General features: G+C 41.9%; 1 protein-coding gene across 7 annotated transcripts in view; it reads left to right on the top strand.

Moving 5' to 3' along the window:
- SLC25A13 (solute carrier family 25 member 13) overlaps positions 1-14,419 on the top strand; it is a 174,304-nt gene that overhangs the window by 98,866 nt on the left and 61,019 nt on the right. For 3 of the 7 annotated variants that reach the window (XM_044386679.3, XM_057304275.1, XM_044386689.3), the window contains 7 exons: positions 532-678; positions 2,493-2,631; positions 3,376-3,469; positions 3,676-3,760; positions 5,938-5,982; positions 7,317-7,404; positions 7,874-8,032. In XM_044386679.3, coding sequence (XP_044242614.1) covers positions 532-678; positions 2,493-2,631; positions 3,376-3,469; positions 3,676-3,760; positions 5,938-5,982; positions 7,317-7,404; positions 7,874-8,032 — 757 coding nt within the window. The remainder of the gene's footprint in view (positions 1-531; positions 679-2,492; positions 2,632-3,375; positions 3,470-3,675; positions 3,761-5,937; positions 5,983-7,316; positions 7,405-7,873; positions 8,033-14,419) is intronic. The other 4 variants (XM_026506157.4, XM_057304276.1, XM_026506164.4 and 1 more) reach the window with 2 other exon arrangements.

The following is a 14,419-nucleotide window of genomic DNA, read 5'->3' as shown; positions in this document are numbered from 1 at the left end:
TTAACCCACCCAAAATACCAATAGTGTCAAGCCCGAGAAACTGTATGTTAGAGGAACAGCGTATCCCAGAGGAGAAGCACCCTTTTTGATTTGTTATCACATCACATGTTCGTGTACCAGGTTACCAGTAAGAACTTTTCTCTCTTCTTTGGGAGAGAGCTTTAATGTCCCTGTAGATGTTTTTCACTGGATCATCTGCATCACCTAAGTTGGCTTTGGCCATATCTTTGGGCCTACCGAACTTCATTCCAATTTTTGTTTTCTTTGTGTCCTTGGACTCTAGCAGAATGTGGAAGTGATTTGGTTTCTCTGGGAGGAGATTTAAGGTGGAATGCATTTTCCAAGACATGTTCACTGGTCTGAGCAAAGTTCTGTCTTTGGAAGAAGAGGATAGCTTGAGGGTGTTATTTAACAAGCTGGTAAGGCTTGTTAAATCAAGATACGATCTGTATTTCTTCACCCTGATTTGAAATTGAGCAGTCTTTTGTAGTAATTAAGAAACATAAATTATCTCACTTTCATTATGTGTAGGAAATACAGTTGGAGCATGCAAAGCAGGCCTTTGTGCAAAGGGACAACGCCAGGACTGGAAAAGTTACAGCCATTGACTTCCGAGACATCATGGTCACCATCCGCCCCCATGTCTTGACGCCTTTTGTAGAAGAATGTCTAGTAGCTGTAAGTTGTAACTTGCCCTAATGAAGCAGTTTATTTTACCTGGCAAAAGCTCAGTAAATAAGGGATTATAAGAACAATTCTGTAAAATTATGTGGAGTTTTTTAGTTTAAAACACTAACATTTTCTTAATGTGATCCCATATGTTACCAAACTTAGAGTATGTTTTGGCTAGTTTTAGTGGATAGGTTAGTTTGTTTTCTGGATCATATGGAATATCTTAAGTGTATTAACTGGTTTAAAAAAAAAGGAAAAACAAATTTTTGATTTTATATTAATTTTGCTGTATTTTTTAGGTATGTCAAATGCTAATCTTCACTTTCATCTATTCACCAAGGCAAAAATTTTTTTAAAAAATAGTGCATGCAGATATATTTCTTTGGGTGGTCAGTGGAAGAGAAACTCTAAAGCTCTGATTGACTCATTCCTTCAACACGTGGGTGTTGAGGGAACAGTGGTGCATGTGAATGGTGGGGCCCAGCCTGCCTGTGTCAGAGCTTAAATCTCATGGGTGCCCAGCCACTCTTCTGACCTCATGGGCCTAGAAGGTGGCCCAGAACAGTCTGTGCTGGAGGCTCCTAAGCCTTGGTCACAAAGCATAAGAATCCCCAGAATCTGTAAAAATACAGATAATGAAGTTTTCTTCCAGACCTATGGATTTATCACCTACAGGTGGCGAGGTCCTAGAATCTCCTTTCTAAAGCTTCCCGGGTAATTCTAATGATGATGCAGATTTGGAAACCCTCACACAGTGCTTTTGTTAGTCCCAGGGAGAAGACTTTGGAGTGTTTTCACCACGCTCTGGGTTTCCCACAATGCTTACCATAGTCAGGAACTCAGCGTAGCTTTTCACTTTATTTTTTCCTGGTGCCTCTTTTTGGAGGCACAGAACTCTGCCAAGGCCTTTTCTACTCTGCACTGTGTTAATCTAGCTCCTTTTCTTGCCTTCCCCCGTCCTTCCCTACTCCATTTTAAACTCTTAGGTCAGCTATTTTAAATGATTACTAAGTGAAGATTTATGTGGTTGTTACCTTATAAAGAAGTGCTTTCCTAATAAAAATATTTTGCCTTGTTAGGGAAGGATAGAATTTGAAACCCTGAACTGAAGTTCCATTCATAATGGCCGTGCTATCTGTTTCCCTTGCCCCCTGGGAAGAAATATGGCTTCTTACAAATCCTGATTATCAGAATTCTGACCAGTCTTAACCCCCATCCAAGCATATGACATCTCATAATTTTACCGGAATATGCTTGTTTGCTAGAAATCCCACCAATGTGAAGTCTGTACTTAAATGATTATTTATTGCTAGTTCTAAGTAACATGACAAATCATGATATTAATGTTAGACTGACCACTTTCCATACTGTGTTTGTGTTGGTATAATATAGTTTTACATGTCTAAGCACACACACGTGTGCGTGTGTATAGCGTAGTTGTGCATGTCTAAGCCTCTCAGAATTGCTCATTAGATGAAATAAACAAACTTATAAAACATTTCCAATTGAAATTTGAACTCTGTGAATTACTACTGGTCCTGTTGTTATAATCCTACACATGTATTTATTTAGTTTTCTAGGACTTGTGTGTGGAGAGTATAAACTCTGGTCATGATTAGTTGCAGTTACTTTTAAAATTCATTTATAGCTTTTTTTTTTTTTAATATGAAAGGAAAATACTTATGGCCATTTCTTCTTATACATGCATTCTTGATTACTTCCAAAACTAGCATTTGATATATGTACTTTTGAATCTTCTTCGTTCTATAAATCCTTTGTTTATTGTTCTTCTCCCCTCTCTTATTTTCAACTTATTTGAGGCTGCTGGAGGTACTACGTCCCATCAAGTTAGTTTCTCCTATTTTAATGGATTTAATTCACTCCTTAACAACATGGAGCTCATTAGAAAGATCTACAGCACTCTGGCTGGCAACAGGAAAGATGTAGAGGTGACTAAGGGTGAGTGAGAATAAATCTGAATTTTTGTCTGCTAGTATCTTGGTGTATTAGGATGAAGAGGCAACCAAGAGTTTACAGATTTTTCTATCCCATGGACACATACTGACCATATGGTACGTGTGTGTTCTCCATCCTTTGATCAAACAAAAGCAAATAAAACAATCTTCAGCGAGTTTTAAATAAACTGAAGACAGCCTTTGAATTAGGGAACCATGTCAAATTTCTTTACTGTTTTCAAATCGTGCTAAAACCTGAGTTAAGTCAGCAGCCGCTAAAGTGGCCTTCAGGAGTACATGAGGAGTTCTGTAAACTTATGCTGGTGACAGCCTCGGAACAAGAGATCAGCATTTTAATGTTTTTGTTTTTGTTTTTTTAAAAAGAGAATTGCCTTAAGAATTGCACCGCTCCATTAATATAACCTCCCAGGCCCGATGCGCGTGAAGTTCCTTATCGGCTTCCTTGTTTGCTTGGACCTGGCAATTCGAATAGTGTCCTGTGTCATTTATTCCAAACCTTCAGATGAGACACCAGGCTTTTAAAGTCAATGTTAGAGAAACTATTCTGTATGCTCTTTACAGACGAATGAAAGACTTGCAAAAATTCTTACCGTGTTTGGGTTTACTTGAAGTCTATGACTGATAATAAAGTTTTGTGATGTTCACTCACTCCAGTGCCTTGAGTTAATGCTGCAGTTAGTGGCTATTCCTTCTTGAATCTTTCCCTTTTAACTCTTTTTCCATACAGAGGAGTTTGTTCTGGCGGCTCAGAAATTTGGTCAGGTTACACCCATGGAAGTTGACATCTTGTTTCAGTTAGCAGATTTATATGAGCCACGGGGGTAAGTTGGTCTTTTTTTTTTTTTCTAATTAGCTTAATAAAAGGAGGTTAGGGGTGGGAGTAGGGAGGGCACTGGGAGAAAAAGCCGCCAAATAAAAGAGGACTCTGAAATATGGGAACAAAAAAGGGAATGTTTTCAAATTCCATAATGCAAATTTTAATAAATTTGTGTTTTGTTGTTGCTCGTGCTTGTTTTTTCCCCTCCAGACGTATGACCTTAGCAGACATTGAACGAATTGCTCCGCTGGAAGAGGGAACTCTGCCCTTCAACTTGGCTGAGGCCCAGAGGCAGGTGGGCAAAAGGAACAAACTTGCTTCCTGTTGTTTCTTCAGTAGGGTACCTCCAAAACTCTTTCTACTCGCAGTTGCCTTTTTGGCACTGGTATCTGACCTGCCATCATAATAACATTTTGCACCAAAAATCCAGACAATGTCAAAAAGCTGCAAAGAGAGATTACTTAGAGACGTTCTGATTCACAGATAGTTGCTTGTTACTTTCAAGGATGGGGTGATTTCCTAACTGCACTGGAGGTGCGTATCCCCCCTCCCCCGCCCTGTAATAGGCAGAAGATCTTTTCTTCTTCCCTGACTCTCGCGTTGAGGGCCGTGGGCCCGGCGTCCTGTTCTGGTGTCGCTGTCCCAGCGAGGTGGCGCGTTGCTGACCGAAAGCCGCCGCTGCTCCACAGAGAGGTACTTCATCAGCTCATTGTGCAACTGCCGTGCCTTCCGTTTTTCTGAATATCAAAACGAGATAATTTTGTTTAGTCTGGAGTAATAGGTTGAAGGCTTTTAGACTTCTTTTCTCTGTGAAAGGATTCATAAGTTATGTGGAAACAATTTGAGGAATGCTAAATTTTATTTTATGGTTAACAGAAACCAATCTCGTGAAGTCATGAGAGTCAGAAATTTAAGACATGGGACCTCCTCATTTAACTCTTGCTCGACTTGCTGTGGATCAGGATTAGAGAATAAAGGCTTTCATAGCATGTGTTGTGCTTACACGATGTTTGTAAAGTAAATCCAGTCACAGACGAGCGTCGTTTTAGAAAAATACCTCCTTTAAGGCAAAGCCACCTCTGAATCCTGTGAGACTTAACAGTTTTTGGCTTGGAGCTCCGGGTCTGTACAGAGACGCCAGTTTGACCACAATGGGTTGATGCGGGCTACATTTTTAGGACTGGCAGGCCTCGAGCCAGCACCCCTCCTTCCAGCTCTTTCCCCCCCGAATGCAGCGGCGAGTTTTGTGTGCAGCGTGTAACTCAAAGTGGTGGGTGTGTGCTCAGTAAATCCTAGCTAGGCACCTCTGGAAAACCAGCTGGCGGTTGTTAAAAGAGGGAGCCCGTGTCCCCGGGTGCAGGACAGAGCGCTGTATAATCACGTGCAGAGGTAGAAGCAACATTGCTCTCCTCCCTTTGATTTTTAAACACTGCTTACCAGACGATTATCTCTTCGTCTCTATGCAACTAGCTGTTGTAGAAATTTGGGGATTAAGAAAAAGCAGAGGGTTTTTTTGTTTTGTCTTGTTGTTTTGTTTTTTGTGTGTGGTTTTTTTTTTTTAAGATTCCTTCTGTTCTCCAGCTGGCAGTGGTATCCAACAATTTTTCCTTCCTGCCCTCTGCAACTTTTTAGAGTTTATGGTGGGTGCTCATTGATACTGGCCATGCAAGGGTTAGATGGAATTTACAGCAGGAAATGATTGGCTGTGGCTGAGAGGTTTAGAGCAATTCACAGCTGCCTTGTCTGGAATATTCTTTCCTATGTGAACGCCAGTAGGCCTGACAACATTGACAGACTCAAGCAATGGAGGTCATCCACCTGGTAGGCTCCGTGCGAGCGTGTCTCCTCAACAGAGGAGTGCATGGGAATCTTTCTTGTCTCATGAGCATGCTGCATTTCGAGCTTCAGAAAAATTATATGAAAATCTGGGACTGCATTTATTTGGTCTTTTTGATTAAGAGTTAGTGATAGCGGTAGGTCTGTTGCCCCCCCCCCATTATTTTCAAAGTATTTCCACTCATTATTTTGATGCCGGAACCTAAGTATTACATATTTATATGCATATAAAAAAGTAGTGCCTTTCTTAGGGATGCATTTGTCAAAATGAGGTTACTCCTGATTTCCATCTATGCAGAGAGAGAGTTGGAAACACCCCATGAAAGTTGCAGAAGAAATGTTTTACATTCTAAAGATGTATATTTCTATATGAAGCTATTTTCAGTGAAGTGACTTTACAGGAGATTCCAAATTATCTCATTCTATTAGAATTGTGTAACATTGACAGCAACTAAAATTCAGTGGGTTGATAGCTAGGGTTGATAATTATTTTCATTGTTCACCTACTTTAATTATCGTGGCTTTTGAAAAACAAATTTTATTGAGTGTATTTATTAATTCAACAGGTATTATTAAGTACTATCACCCTCATTTGACAACTTTGCATGACGTAAAATTACTGTTTTATTTATATAGACAGAAAAATGCAATAATCTGAGATGTTCTGGCATCAAAAACACGGTAAGGATAATGGGTCAAAAGAACAATAAAATAACTGACTGGCCTCAAGTATGAATTTAGAAAAAAGTGGATAGAAAAGAGGAGAAAGTAACGATTGCCAGTAATATGACCGCCTAGTTGTAGCTGCTGTAAATATTTTGAGTTATCTCTGGGTATTGGGATAGCGAAAATGTTAGTATGTTTTTATATGCATCTATAAGTCTTCATATAATTTTAATTAAAAACAACATCATATTGCACACAGTCTTTAACATTGTTCTTAAAAAGTTTATCATGAAATATTTCAAATATTTATAAAGGTAAAGAGAATTATATCATAAATACTTGTTAACCTGCCATATTCCTTGTAACTAATCCCTTATGAACATTTTTCTTAACATCAAATAATTCTTTTACAATGACATATGATTTCATTTTAAGGCTGTAGCATTTTTTTAAAAGTTTGTTTATTTAAATAATCTCTGTATCCACCGTGGGATGCGAATTCATAACCTTGAGCTCAAGAGTCGCATACTTTACTGACTGAGCCAGCCAGGCATCCCAAGGCTGCAACATTGTTAACCAGTCCTCTATTATTGGACATTTAGGTTATTTTCAGAGTTTTCGCTCTTAAACAGGATTGCTTTTTAACATTCTGGTAGCTCGATGTATGTTCATATACATGATTATTTTCTAGTCTGATTTTGTTGTAAGTAGAACTGCAGGGTCAAAGGTCATGTACAAGAGTTTGAGTGTATATTATCAAGTTTCCCTTCAAGTTTATACTGGATTAAATGGCAGGTTTGAGAAGCCCCGTTTTTATCAACTCTTGCCAGGCTGGGTGTTGCCATTAGAAAACAAACCATGGTGACAGATGGTAGTTAGATTTATCATGGTGACACTTGACAGATTCACTACATCAATGTCAAAACCCTATGTTTTACACCTGAAACTAGTATATTGTAGGTCAACTACACTTCACTAAAATGAATTAAAAAAAAAAACCCAAACCTACCAGTTTGGTTAATGAAGAATGATATCTCATTAATGTTTTTAAGTTTGGATCTCCTTGATCACTGATAGAAATTAAACATTTGAAAATAGGTTCATAACATTTCTGGGGGAGTACATAATGGTTTTTTTATTGATTTTCAGCGTTAACAACAATAATAACCTTTTATTAATAAGAACAACAGAATCTAACCCTGCCTTCCTCTTTGATATGTTAGTTTGTATCGTGAATTTGGACCCCAGTGGTTAATTTTAAAAATCATATGTGCTCATTTCTGTTCTGTCCTTCTTTCTGTCTCCTGCCTACCCCCCACCCCCACCCCGTGACTCCTGTGTGTGCAAAGAAGAAGGCCTCAGTGGACTCCTCCCGACCGGTTCTCCTGCAGGTTGCGGAGTCGGCCTACAGGTTTGGGCTGGGTTCCATTGCTGGAGGTTAGTCATGGATGAGTGCAAATGTTTCACTTTTGTTATTCCTCTGATTTTTTTCTCTGATTTTCCACCTTACAGTATTAAAGGATGGAGCCTTCCTTGGTCTTGCCAAGCCAGTTTCCTGTCTGCATCTCTGAGATGGGACAAGAGCAAAGGGAACTTCCCCCATACCTGCCTGAGATCAGGGCCTTTTTCTCTAAGCTGCAGATAGGCTTTTAAGATGGGTGAACAGTGAGGTTAGGCTGTAGGTGATGAGTTTTGCACATTTCAGCTGTCTGGGACAGCATTTTATCAGGAGGCACTTGAATGAAAATCCGTAGTTGTTTATTAGGAAAGTTTGTGCAGTTTTACAGTCTGTACATGCACAGTTTATACCTTTCCGTCTTCAGGCTTTTCTTTGGCGTTGACCACCTTCCCCTTTCCTCTGACTGACCTGAATGCCTTTTGAAATATTGGTATTATCTGGTTTTAGCTGTTGGAGCCACTGCCGTGTATCCTATCGATCTTGTAAAAACTCGAATGCAGAACCAACGATCAACTGGCTCTTTTGTGGGAGAACTTATGTATAAGAACAGCTTTGACTGTTTTAAGAAAGTGCTGCGCTACGAAGGCTTCTTTGGACTGTACAGAGGTTAGTGCCATGTGCTAAATCCATGTAAGGTGAAATAGTAGCCAGAAGGTTTGGTTTTCCATCTGCATGCCTGAAATGGATTAGGGAGACTGCATTACAATGGAAATGCAGCAGATTCTCAATTATCCATGCTAAGGGGAGTAGGCTGGAGGCATCCAGGGCATGGCTAATCAAAACAGCCCATAATCTGAAAGCCATTTATATTGCTCTTTAGTAGGTTTTATTTCTTAAAATAATTATTTTTTATAAATATCCTCAGTGGGTTTTTTAAAAGGCTCGTATTGTTTGTCTTCTTGAAGTAACTCAGTTCACCAGCTAGAAGGAAAAGGCATCCTGGGGATGGGACAGAGCCTACTCGGGATTAATGATTGTCCTTGAATATACCCCAAAAAAGTCTATCAAGCACGGTAACCAAGGGTTCGGTGGAGCCCTCCTTTACTGCCTCTTTCTTAAAGTTGCCCCTTCCCTTCCTCTCACTCGGTACCCAGTGGAGTTGATTCATACACCACTCTAACAGGTAGTCCTATCCAGCTGCTCCTTCAATCATCTAAGGTTCATGAAGCAAGGAAAACAGTAGCAAGATGTATGGCATCACTAATAGAAAAGATCTCACAGGTCCTGACTGGTTTTCCATTGGCATTGGCCTAAAGAGGCTTGACTTTACTTCCCAACCTCTCTGTATTGCCTTCTACAAAGAGAAAAGAAGTAAGTGTATTTGCATCAGCTAAGATACAGTATTGCAGGGCACCTGGGTGGCTCAGTTGGCTAAGCGTCCAGCTCTTGGTTTTGGTTAGGGTCACGATATCAGGGTCATGAGATCAAGCCCATGCTGGGCTCTGCGGTAGGCACGGAGCCTGCCTAAGATTCTCTCTCTCCCTCTGCCCTTCCCCTGTGCATGCACACACAGTCGCTCTCAAAAATAAATAAAATAAAATACCCAGCCACTTTGCCATTTGGCAGCTGCACTGTTGGCAGGGTCTTCCCTCCCTTTCAGTGCTTGCTCTAGAAGAAAATAGTATTTAGTACTCTATGGGGCCAGACCTTGAAACTGGCAGCCATGTAAACCTGTGTCCATCTAGGCCTCCTCTGCCATCTGCTGACTCCAGTCTTCATCTTATGCATCCAAGTGTAAAAAAACAAAGACCCCTCTTGAAATTTCTCACCTTAGAAACCTAGGGGCTTTTAAACTCGAGAATTTCCATTTTGCAGGTTCTGTTGTGTAGGTAGATACCTCCCATCAAAGGCCTTTTGATCTCTTCTCTGCCCTCTTTCCCTCACCCCCTGCCTCTTCTTACAATTGGGAAGGTCTTTGACCCCAGGTGATTGATGATGACCCTTACAGGGTCACTGCCTTCCATTTGAAATACTCTTCTGTCCTGGTGACAACAAACCTCACAAATGAAATGTCTCCCAAGTAGTACAAGGTTAATGTCACAGTGCCTGCTTTGCAGTGACTCAGGCAAAGGCTGCCACCTTACCTGTTCACGTGGGTTGTTTTCTGCCTGGAGAGCTTTGCGAGTCAAGCCAGGAGGATGTCTGAGCCTTGCCATTGCTTCCCAGACTACTTTTATGGCCTTCCCTCGGTATTGGATTAAATGTCGAGAGTGCCTTTAGGATTGTGAGAAATACTTTTTGTCCTGCTGAATGTCCTTAATATACTTGTGTTGACCTGGTTTGATTTAATGTTGAGTCCCTTCTCTTTCCTCTTCGAACAGTCTGACAGATCTTGATTCTTGGTTTTATTCAGATTTTCTTCCTTGACCTGTTCTTTTAACCCCATAGACAGAACAGCTTAAAGCATACCTGAGTACTGAGTGCCAAGCTAATATGGCCATCCCACAGACCTCTTGCTACTTCAGAGATCATATCTGTAAGATGAGGGGCTGGGGGTGGGGAAGCTGCTTTTAACTCCTTAGGGAAGGGGAGTCAGCCCCTCTATTAGAAATGGAGGCTCACTTTGAAAACCAAAGGCACAGTCCTCCCCCTTTTCCTGGTTTAGAAACAGCCATTTATCTCACCTGTTTTGGCTGCCTGAACCCTGAGGGGTTCCCTGTCAGAGGACGGTAGTAGAATGTGAGTATGAGAAGATGAATTCTAGGAGTCATCTCTGTTCATTTCCTCTTGACTTCTTCTGTTTTCTAGTAAATGATTTTAAAGCAAAAGATTTATTATAAAACTTTGGTTTTGTTCTTCAGTTTGGATCTTGAGAGCAAAGAGATGATTGGCAGTTCAGGTTAAAAGAAATTATTTATAACCTTGCTTCGTAAAAGTGACCTGTTCCTATTATTGATTAGTTGGGGACCAATTCTCTTTTGTGCCTTGCACTTAATCATTAATTAATAATTGTATGTAACTGCTTATTTATAAATGCTTGTCATTAGGGTGGGAGAAAGATCAGATGAAATGGGAAGTCATCAGTACTAGCACAAATTATAATAGAAACAACAAAGACCTGAGGTACCGCTGGGAATCACTATTGTAACCCGTGTGTGCAAAGTCAAGACAGCACACAGCCTGCGTGTGATTCTTTGACTAAATTTCTCATTAGATGTAATTTTACTGTTAAAAAATTTTATTTTAGGGGAAACTTGAATTTCAGTTTTGGGAATTTAGAATTGCCTGTGATAACGCTTCACCTAGCAGGATGTGAGAAGGTGTCAGAGGACATCTCTAATTTATAAACATGTTTTGAAATATAGAGCCTATTTTTTCTATTAGGGAATTTTGCTTAACATGTAATTTTTCTGCATCAATACGTATGTAATTGCTAATATTTCCTGAATAGTGTAATTTGGGAATGTTGCACAAGTAAGGTCTCTTCCCCCTATTTTAAAATTATCTTTATGCATTTTTTGGAAAAAAGTTGGCAGTTAACACTGAAAGAAGGTGCTTGCGGCATGTGTCCTTATTATAAGGTTAATAAGCATCTTTCTCCCTCTCTTTTTTTCCTTTTCTTCCCATAACAAGAATGCAGATCTCTAAAGGGGCGCTGTGTTTGTATCCTTGTGCAACAGCTAGCATGAAGTTCTTTCTAAAGCGCTCTTGAGCCCTGCACCGCAGGTGGTTTTTCTCTTGGCTTTCTCGGGCAGCCACCGGCCTCTGCGCGCAGTCCGGGAAGTTATCCAGTCCTCATTGGGGAGCACGTTTGGATCACCACCCCGGGGTCCAAAGGGGATTGATAACGCAGCTGTGGGGAAGGTCAGCAACTGTCTGGAGCAGACATGGTGGCGTCGTGGGCCTCCAGCAAGCCACAAGGCGCTTTAGTATGGTGGGTTTCTTAGGTCTTACTCTCCATGTCTCTGTGCAGCGCACTGTTCCCTTGTCTCTGAGATTCTCTTATTCTGGGGGGATCAGGAAGGACCCCTTTGGAAATCCTATGAGACTGACTCTGCAGACCTTCTCTCTTATATACACGACTTTCTTTATGAGAACGTGATTGATTTTCCAAGGTTTTTCTGCAGTTTTTGAAAATCAGACCCCCAGGCTAAGTCTGTCTGGATGAAGGGAAATAACACCCAGAATAATCCAGATCTGTCTGAAGTCACTTGTAAAAGCCTTCCTTTATTTCCTCCCCACTTTCCAGATTGATTTCATGCACTCAGGTGTTTACAATTCTTAATGAAGTACCTGACAGCTCATTTGGCTTGAGTGAACTGCATGACCAAATGAGTCACTTATTGGCCTGCTATTGACTTGGCATATTAAAGAGAAACAATTGATTGGGTAATCGTCCCCAATGAAATGCTCTTACCAGTCCAGGAATAACTAATTTCTGCCTTTAAACTTTGCTGTACTCTCCTCCCTCAGGTGCTTCAGGTAATGATATGAGCAGCCTTAGAAATTGGAAAATGTTTGGGGGAGGCTCTTTGGGGAGAATGATTCAAGAGAAATCAGAATCCATGAGAAATACTTCTTAAAGGAAGGTTTTGTTTTTGTGTCTGTTGATGGGAAAAGTCATAAAGAAAATCTGCTGGAAAGAGAAACTAGCTCATTTTGTGAGTTAAACTTAATTTGGAGCGTTTAGTTTTTGAGTTAATTGGCAAAAAAAAAAATTTTTTTTTTAATTTTATTAAACCATTGATCTGGGCTTACAGAATCTTAAACGGGTCTATTTCAAGTTGTCTGTGTGGTGCAAAAGCAGTCGTCTTCATCCTGGAATGTTCTCAAGGTGACATCTAGAGGATATTGTGGTGATATCTCAGGAAGTTATTGATATGTTTGCATTCTGGAAGGAAGTTTTGTCAGACAGCTAGTTTAAGCGAGGCCTCTTCTTGTGGTTAATGACTCTATAGAGGGGAGTACCCAAATTACATGGGTCCACGGTGAAATTCCTTCTTGCGTAATTCTTGTGGATAAAAATAAATTTAAAAAAATGCTAGCACCAAAATAAAATGATTGGAGTTTCTACAACTGTTTTGCATAACTTAAGAATGCATATGTCTTGGAACCAACTACAGTGAATCCTTGAACTGCGCCAAATCATGAGTGTCTATCCATGTCCAGCAAAGCTTCTAATGAGAACAAAATAGATTGGTTTGAATCTTATTTTGGGGGGCCAGTTTTTTGCATGTTTTAATTTAGTGTATTAAGGCTGTGAAAAGATCAGAAGGCAGACATTTGCTTCTAGGAAACCATGAGCTGGGTAGTCACATCTGGAGATCTACAGTGAGCCCGCCGTACCGAGCACAGGGTGTTAACACGGGAGGCAGAGGTAGTACAAGGTCAGACCAGGGTGGGTGGGTGTGTTGTCAGAGGGCCCTGAATGCCAGGTGACAACAGTGGTGAGCTTAGTAACTTGGGAAGGATGACGAAAAGATCAAAGTAGGCGCAGCCCAGCCAAGAAAAGATTGAGTGAGTCAGGGCTGGGCCTCCAGAATGGTAATTTATAACCAGCTACTGCCTTTGCTGAGTCCACAGCAAGCAGAACTGATCGAACCTCAGCAGCAAGGAATTAGTTGAAGTAGAAGAAAAGATGAATAGGAGTTGTCATGTATCAGAGTGACACACAGAAGGAGGGGATATGACCTTTCTTCCCAATGATCTTCACTTCTAGACAGCCAGCCCCAAAACAGAATAGTCAAAGGAACTAAATCCTTCCTAGACTAGAATCAGTATCATTCATTTACATTTTGACACTCAGTCTTCCAAAGGCATCGTGAACTATGGCTGGTTCTTGACATTTGGAGTAAAACATTTAACCCAGATGAGCAATCATTTAAATCTGACCATCTGCACTGTGCCCCCCCACCCCCACCCCGCCATTTCCCCAGCTCCCCTGCACAGTCCCGGTTGGGTGCTCCTCCAGAGCCGGTGCAGACCTGCCATGATCTGAAAGGGGATAGCTTGGTAGGGAGGGTGGAAACGCCTCGTGCCTCAGGGCAATATGAGTCAGAGGTGGACAGACAAGCGGTTGAAGGAGGAGGGAGGAAAGAAGGCTTGAACAAGTGAAGAGAGAAGGCCATGGAACTAGGAGCAGGAATAAAAGCTGTGAGACAGGGCTCGCAGAGTGCTGATAGCTCCAGAATGAAGGGTAATCTGATGTTGAAAGCAAGGAGGGCTCTCTGGGAACGTGAGGGCGAGTGTAGTGGCCTCTGTGGGGAGGTCAGGAGGGTAAGAATTTAACATTGGAGGGGTTTCCTCTGGTTTGAAACTAGATAACACAAAAAAGTGCTTCATGTGCCTTTGGCTAGAGGAATGGGGATCGTTTATGCGCTCATTTCCCCTACCCCCCTCCACAGCTGTCTCTGCCCTGAAGGCCCCCTTCCCCATTTTACGTGCTCGGCAGTCCCTTTCTCAGGACTGCGCCGAAGTGTGTTTTTGTCTGCCCCGAGACAGAGATGCTGCTGCAGTTAACGGAGTTTCTACCTTGCTGTGGCCCGTTTGCGTCTGTGCGCCTGCCTGTCTCGTGCAGTGTGGTGTTTGGGGAGAGCTACTCCATGGCGCTTACAGTTGTCCATGGACCGGCAGCCTGGCTCCCGACCTGCTGCTCCACCCGAGCCCGCTTCCCTGCATGTGTCCGGACTTGGACCTTTTCTCCAGGTCATGACCGGCAGGTTGGCCCCGCTGTTCAGTGCCCGTTACTCAGCACCTGGAGAGAGAGAGGTGGAGGTGTGATGAGGATGCCCGCCACACCTCCACCCTCCTTTCACCATGTGAAAGGGCCAGTGCTGGGCGGGACCCAGAGAAAAGTTGTGGAACAGTCTGGGCCAGAAGAAAAGCCTTTACACAGCAAAGAAGAAAGTTGGAGCAGTAAGTCTCCTAGAGGGACCATGGGGACGCCAAGCGCGGGAGGCAGAAAGCCCTGGCTGGAGGGGAGTGGTGGAGCTGAATGATCTCAGCTCTGAGCGCCACTGCGTAGTCCCCAAACACTGAGGGCCTTGGGACAAG

This window comes from Ursus arctos, unplaced genomic scaffold (genome assembly GCF_023065955.2).
Source record: "Ursus arctos isolate Adak ecotype North America unplaced genomic scaffold, UrsArc2.0 scaffold_3, whole genome shotgun sequence".
Taxonomy (NCBI): Eukaryota; Metazoa; Chordata; class Mammalia; order Carnivora; family Ursidae; genus Ursus; species Ursus arctos.
This window is presented reverse-complemented; position numbering and strand designations above follow the sequence as displayed.